General features: G+C 41.2%; 1 protein-coding gene across 3 annotated transcripts in view; it reads right to left on the bottom strand.

The window, feature by feature from the left end:
* METAP1D (methionyl aminopeptidase type 1D, mitochondrial) overlaps window positions 1-737 on the bottom strand; it is a 43,758-nt gene extending 43,021 nt beyond the window's left edge. For 2 of the 3 annotated variants that reach the window (XM_077181404.1, XM_054636624.2), the window contains exon 1: window positions 602-638. Coding sequence is in view for 1 of the 3 variants with exons in the window: in XM_077181403.1 (XP_077037518.1) it covers window positions 602-650 (49 nt within the window). In the remaining 2 variants the exon portion in view is untranslated. Of the gene's footprint in view, window positions 1-601 lie in introns of all 3 variants that reach the window. The other variant, XM_077181403.1, reaches the window with a different exon arrangement.
* Window positions 738-7,977: the final 7,240 nt, after the last annotated feature.

Consider the following 7,977-nt stretch of genomic DNA (forward strand, 5'->3'; position numbering starts at 1 on the left):
CTAGGTTCTTCTAACTGGATGGCAGACATCGGGCTTTTAAGTGCGCATGGGGCTGAAGTCGATGTAGGACATGGGCACAGGACTTCAGCTTGTGAAGGGTTATGTGGTAGAAAAGTGCTCCGAGATCCTCAGGGCACGGGGGACAAGGGGCCCTGACAAGCCATTACACAGACGGGCGTGCCAGCAGGTAAGGAATCTGCACTTGAACGGCTTGGTAGAAGAAACACGTATATTCATGTCACATTACTTCAGCAGCAAAAATCACCAGAGCAGAAGCAGAGCAGAACATTCCCACCGCCTTCCCGCACCGCGGGGTCCCCGGGAGGTGCCGTGTGCGGGCCGAGCACAGCGCCGGGGAACTCGCCTGAACAGGAGCCGAGCCTTGACAGCTGCGGCCGCCGCTGCGGGGCCCCGCCGCCACACGCCGCCCCCCGCCCGCCCGGCGAAGCGCTCTCTCGCAGCCCTCGGCAGGCGCGGCGGCGGCGGGACCTTTCGCTCCTCGATTTCAGAGCGAGCCCCGACTGAGCGGCGGCCGGCGGGAAGGGCAGAGCGGCGGCCGGGCCCGCGCCTCACCCCGGCGGCGGCGGCGGCGCGCACTCACCTCCGCTGCGCAGCGCGCGGGCGGCTCTGGGCGCCGCCATGCTGCCCATGTGAGGCGGTCACGTGGCCGCGTGTGGCGGCGGCCGGGAGCGCCCCCCGCCCGCCCTCGGCCGGCGCGAGCGCGGTGTGAGGGCGGCGGGCGGGATCCGCCCTGCCGGGGCAGCGCTGCGCTCCGGTCCGCTCCGGTCCGGTCCGCCCGGCCGCGGCTCCCTGCGCCCGGGGTGCTGCTGGCTGCCCTTCCGCACGGCCCCATCCTGCTCTGCTCACCAGCCCTAGTGGCAGTGGTGACTGCTCCTTCCGCAGCGGGTCAGAACTGCCGAAAGCGGGACTCGGTCCCGCATGAGTGCAGCCATACTATTCCATGAGGGCTGGAGCTGCCTCGTAATTTCTTGCCATTAAAAAATAAACAAAACGCAGCCAACTAAGCAAGCAAACGCCACCAGCCTCCCCTCAACTTGTACTTTTGTGAATAAAATAGGACCTACTCTTTATGAACTAATTAATGCAAAGGAAAACCTGAAAGGGAGGTGCCAGGAGGATGGTGCCAGACCTTTTCCTGTGGTGCCAAGTGACAGGATGAGGAGCAGTGACCGTAACTAAAACACAAGTTTCATCTCAGCAGGAGGAAGAGCTTTTTGTTGAGGGTGGCAGACAACTGGAGCAGGCTGCCCAGGGAAGGGCTGGAGTCTTCTTCTCTGGAGACATTCAAAACTCACCTGGATGCATTCCAAAATATGGAAATAATCCAAGTAATCCTTTCTTACATCCTCACACGCATGTAATGATCTTTGTGTCCTTACATACATTCATGTGTACACACACAGTGGTAAATTGTGGGATAAGTAAGTAAATTTTCAAATGAGAACTCAGGCTGTTTAGCTGCAGATTTATTTACATCCTGGTACAGCCATTAGTAGTTTTTAGCTGCCCATGTACAAGTTTTATGATTTAGTTAAGAATAGAGTCAAAGCCCAAGGCGGATGGGAATGCTGAGCATATTTACCTATATGTGCTTTAGAAAAAGCCCCCAAAAAGTATGAACTTAAAAGTTATACTTCAAGCATTTCTGATTTTAAGGAGCAAATGCCAAGCATGCTCTGATTAAAGAAAAAAAAAAAAAAAAGCAAGCTGTGATCCTCTTAAACTTTGCTAGTAAAAGTGCATCTCTTAATCAGCTGCCACAACATGATAGGCAGCTATATATATAGCTTATATCCAGACTATACTGTAGTTTAAAGATCAATACAATACCTTACACTGCCTCCAAAAAATAAAATATTCCACTTCTTATAGCCACATTCTGCATGAACTGACATGTTTCGTCATCATTATTCATTGAGGGGAGAATGATAAGATTTTCACAGAAATAAAGCTATAGAAATAAATATAGAGAAAGCATTGCTAACTGATCAGTTACACCTTGTGAGCACCATTACCCACTGCTCACTGGTGAGAGTTGTGCACACATTTCATTTGCAGGGCCCAAATGTGCACGTCTTCACTTTGCTCCTAATTCTACAATGTAGTATGGTCTTTCAGGAGCATCATTTTATCCTCTTTTGTAATTGGCAAGGCTTTAGGAATCCAGACACTCAATCACTAGTTCTGTAACATCAATGTGCAGTGTAAAGCAATCACAAATTCTGCTGCTTGGCCTAAGCAACTATATATAATTGCTTACTTATTATTACTATATATAATTATAGTATATATATAAACAATGTATACTCTTGAGGGGGTGTCCTTGTGTGTGCATAAAGAGAACAGCACACTTCACATTAAAGTATTCATGTATGATGAGTAACTAGCCACGTTTTCCTCAACTGTCACTAAAGGAGAAAAACAGAGCTCTAAGGTAGCCTAGTCTCACCTTTCTTATTTGAGTCAGCAAGTATTTCCTACTCAGTGGAACGAGGCAACTGTTAGAAAAAATGAAGTGAATGCTTGGCTTTTTTTCTGCATCTGTAAGCCCTAAATTCCTTTATTGTAACAGCCTGAAAATTGGTTGATGGCATAAGAAAATGGAGGCAATTCTAGTTATGCTGCTACCACCTTTGTAATTACCTTGTCCTTAAGTGTCAGGCTACTTCACAAATACTTGTAGCTACTGACTAGTGGTTAGATTGGACCAATTATTTTTGCATGCCAGAAAATAAGAGGGGATCAATCAAATTACGATCAATTACATTTCAAGCAAACTGTGTAATTTTTGCAGTCTCTGGATGCATCTTCAGCCTAACAACAGTCAGTAGTCTCTAATTTATGCTTAGATGCAGGTTTTCTCCTTTTGCTAGGAAATACAAACAACAGATACCATTTTCAGCACCTTTATAGCAGTAAAATGGGGGTGAATATCTCTGAAAAGAGAGACATACCTGATCCTAACACAGCAAACCTGGAAAAAAAATCACACTCCACTGCATTCAAGTTGTCACCAAAAGCAAATACATCACTTTCTTCTTCATGTGTATAATTGTCTTTTGGTTACAATTGACAAATCCCCCTGAAATATTTAAGATATCTCAAGATGGCCTGAGTGTCAGGTTGAGAGGCAGTTTTGGAGAAATTACTTTTCAGCTCAGGGTTTATTCAACACATATGTATGAAAGACTCTCCTTGAAGAATGTTTCACATCCCATCTCACTTGCATTGGTTCTGTGCTGTGAAAGTCACCAAGCAATAAATGTAGCATCTCAACTTTATTTCCCCCCAAAATTGGGCAGGCTGATATTAAAAGAAGTAAAAGTGTGTGAAAAGAGACATAAAGCTAGGTTTTTGCATGCCTGTTTCAAAGCAGTCTGTAACAGCCTGTAAGACAACAGAGTTGTAGCTTAGGCACGCACAAAATCTTTTATAGAGCAATATAGAAACATGCTTCTAGTTTAAGTATAGAAGCTGAGGTTAGGCTTAGACTTTCCTATCTAAGATTGTCTTAAAAGATGATTTAGTTCCACAGCAGCTTTTGCTGGTGAGACTGGTGCCGTTTGGGTCCTGCTCTAATCACAAATAGGTGTTCTTTTTTTCAGCACTGATGTTCATCTGATCCAGGGTGAGAGAGTTTGGAGCCCTGAACTTGCAAAAACCCAGAAATCTCCCACATTAGTGATACAAAATATATATAACCAGGTAAAGCTACACTAAATAAAATTTACATTGCACCTTGAGGGAAAGAAAAATAACCTATTTACAGATCCCCATCATATGAAATTCATTCTAGGCAAAGATTTACTCTTTTCTATGAAACTGAAGTTTTAAAACATGAACACCCCATAATAGCTCAGAGAAAAGCCTAACTAGAAAAAAGGAAAGCATCTAAAAAAACAGCTATTGAACCTGGAATATCTCCCTTATTGCCCTACCATTTAGAAACAAAAAAGGGATGTCAACCTCTTCCAATTGATCTATATTTTCTTTACGTTTTATCTCTTCAGCTCAAACTGTGCAACAACCACAAATGGAGCACACACCTCCTGTGTGAGGAATGTTTGCAGCATTACATGTTCTTTATTTACTGAAGAAAGAAGCTAGTGCTACTCTCAGAAAAAAAAAAGTGCACAGTACTGCTCCTGCTATATAGATTTTTTTTGTACAGGCAAAGAGGGAATTCTGAATCTTCTTCCCAAGGCTTTGTCTTCATGGTGTCATTACCTGAGATTCCTCCAGTTTGGGTGGGAAATTTATATCTGAAATGAGCTTTGAAGAGTCAGTGTAGGACATTTTTTCCAACCTTTTCTCTCTGTCTCTGGTCTGGAGAATTAAACATATTTTGAACATGGAAGTATGAAAACTGTTAGATTAATGATCCTTTGTACCTATCTTGTACCATTCTTTTACATATCATGTAAAAGAAGCTCAGCTACAGTGTGTAATCTTGTTTCTTGCAATGTGTATCACTGAAGGCTTTAGTGAAAGGAGCAAAGAACCTGGTAAGCATGTATTTGAATGAGTAGCTATGAGTAGAAACTCATAGCTGTATTACTTTTCTTTTTACATTGTAAAGAAGATGAGTGATAGGGAGGCAAACTCATTCCTACAATTTTCCCCCCAGTTATAAGCCACTATGATGGTAGTAGATAGCATGCCCTACCTGAGCCAAGCTTGCATCTATTTGTACTGCTTTGTGTAATAGCCTTCCATTTTTACTGGCTGCACTAAATTTTTAGCCTCGCAATTTCATATATTGTCACTGGTGTGGTTAACTGCCTTTTGTAAATGGAATGTTTTAATAGAAAGAACCCAGGGTTAGAGTGAAATCTTTCTGATCATTGGAGAAAAGAGCTAGCAGTGTAAACCAGCTGAAATTATTGAAAATCATGAATGACAGCTTGGGGAAAAATATTTTGATGACTTTAGGCTGTTTTTTTTTTTTTCCAGAAAATGGAAATATCTACAACACATACTTGCTTATGAGATACAGATGTTAATATTTATTATGCTGTCTTTTTTGCAACTTCAAGTCCAAATTATCCTAGCAAGCAACGTTTCACAAAGCAGTAGCATTACAGAATAATTTTAAATTTGAAAACTGAAACTCCAAGGTTTTATATGATAGGCTTACCAATGTAACAGGTATTTCTAGTTCCAACAGTTTGATACTCAAGAAAGCAGGTCAGAACTGACACTGTGAGGAAAGGTAAAATGGCAAAATATGCAACATAAGATTTTCTAGCTTTCTACTGTCTGACAGCCATAAAATATGATAAAGGAGAAGCATAAAGAACAACAAAGTCTCAGTGAGAGACAAAAAAAGGAATTGAAAAAGATCTATATAAGCACACACAAATCCTTCATACAGACATTATGGGCTGCTTACCCTCCTGCTGCTATTGCAGAGAGAGACAATAGGTCAGTCTTGAATTGCCTAAACTGCCACATAGCAGCTTTGTGTGCTGGTTCATAGGAGGCAAAGACATTTGCTGCCCAAGACACTCCTTCAGCAACACACAGATCTTTATTCCTCCAACTACAGCAGTTAGTGTCCTTCAAATCCTGCAGATCCTGGTAGTTTGCTTTCTCAGTTCTGCAGCTATAGGCATTCTGTTGTATTTCTTGAGATTGTTAGTTGTTGAACAACAAGTTGTTTCCTAGTATCTGCAGTAGGTAACTTTTATGTTTCAAAATACCTGAAAGGGAACAGTTTGACCCAGGTTTCTGAACATAAAACACTTTTCAGAGGTTTATTTACCTCTTAGGACAAAATCTTGTATTATCTCTGCTGGCAATACCTTTACATTGGAAGAAAACTTGTGTCTGTCAGTTGAACTAAATTCACTATTTTACTGAATTTTTTTGAAGTAGATTCACTGTTGTCATGGCTAGATTTTTAAGTGATGGAAGGGCATACCAGTATCCTGATGCCAGAAGCATCTACAAAGAAAAACTTTATAAATATACTCAGAGATCTTATGAACATTCTGAAAATTCAAATGTAAAAAAATCTCCAAATGCTTTACCAGTATGTTGTGTAAAGTTTCACTTGAAATTTGAGTGAAGCGACCAAAGAATCTGGATTTTATCAAAATGCAGAAAAAAAGTCACATAAACCTATTATTATTAAGACTATTATTAGTGTTTGCTTTAAGTTTCTGTTAGCTAGTAATAACTGAAAAGAGGGAAAGAAACCTAGAATAATAGATTAAGTATCTGAACAAAAATATTTTTAATCTAGGATTACTTTATCATCATATTGTGCCCAGAATAGGAGAGGGCTCCAATAGCATTCAACTTCAGCTATCCAATTCTCATGCCCCCAGCCTAGAGTGAAAGAGCTGCTACCAAGCCTCAGTGTTAATTTGTCAGCTCACAAATCCACAATTGAGCCCCTCCAGTACCTACTTGCAATTCCATTCAGACAGCTGTTAGTAGCTCACCGGTCTTCTCAGCACGCAGAAGTCAAACCACACTAGTTGTGTTCTACACCTCAAAGTATTTGTTTAAATATAGTAGGAGGTCCTTGTTCTTAGTTATGTTAACACAGAAATACAAACATTACACAAAACTTACTAAACTTTTATAAATAGTATTACACTTTTTAATTTCACAATGTGACTCACTGAACAGCTGGAATTGCTGCTGTGTGTACTTCTGAGACAAGCATCCTGCAGATCACTTGTGTAGGTGAAATGATCCTGCTGAAAATCATGAACAAAATATCCAGACTGGCAAGCTAGGACTTTGTCCAGCAGCATCCTGAAATGTGGGTACTTAGTTAATCATACCAAGAATGCATAGTCTCTGAAATGTTACTCAAACAGCTGCACCCCACAAGCCTACTGAAGGAAACTGCCATGTGCCCCCCAGCAGTGTCAGAAGAGCTGTTGTAGTTTTCTAGCTGTCCAACAAGATTATTGCCTCCTTCTCTTTGCCAAGGGAAAGGATAGTCCAGACAGTTAAGACCACTTCAGGCAAAGTCAGCAGGGCTAGTTTAATTTGCTGATGAAGATTACTTCAGATAATTGGCTTAATTTACTGTAATGGATTAGGGTGCACTGACAAGGTCTTTCGTGGCAGCAGAGCTGCAGAAGCTGTAATCTGCTGCAGGATGGAAGGATTCAGTTTCCAGGCCTCCAGAAAGCAGTTTATTCCTATTTTTGACACCAAGAAGTTTTGCAGTTCACTCCCAACATCTTAAGAGTGTTCCCAAGACCATACTGGAATGAGAAACCACTAAAGGAACTGGAAGCACTATTTCAAACTCTTTCAATGTTAATGTGAAATGAAAAAAAAATCTGTTATGAAAAAATGAATCTGCCCATGTCACTATGTGGGAGAAGTTTTGCTATTTGTAAATAAATAGCAAAATAAAACTGTAAAAAGGAAACTGTGATTAAGGAAAGCAATTTTGTGCTTTTTGGCTCAGTATTTTTAAGTGGGCAAACAGCCCATTAGGCAGTGCTTCTTCTTGTCAGTCCTACAGTTTCTTCAATGGCTTAAGCTCAGGGAGTGTTAGTGCAGGCTGCTCCAGAAGTATCCTGGACCTCTACACAGGAACCAAATTTAAGCACAATTCTTCAGTTCAGCTTTCCCACTTCTGACTTACTTCTGCCCCAAGTTCTGAACATATTCTATAAAAAAACCCAAAACCATCCACAGAAAAAAACCTAACTCCAAGTTCTCCAACTTAACCTCAGCCTTACTATTACTACCAGGAAATGTCTTTTAATGATTGTTATTATTGATTAATAGATTTGGATACTACAGTAGATGAAAGACGTATCATACAGCCAAAATACCCTAATCTGGAATGAAAATTTCTAAAAATAATTTAATATAAAATACAAAAAACATTTAAGAATTATTTTACTTCCTCCACATCACATCAGTTACTGGAGAACCATCAACCTACTAGCTCCAGTTTTGAAAGCTAGACCTGAATCC

Source organism: Agelaius phoeniceus, chromosome 7 (assembly GCF_051311805.1).
Source record: "Agelaius phoeniceus isolate bAgePho1 chromosome 7, bAgePho1.hap1, whole genome shotgun sequence".
Classification (NCBI taxonomy): Eukaryota; Metazoa; Chordata; class Aves; order Passeriformes; family Icteridae; genus Agelaius; species Agelaius phoeniceus.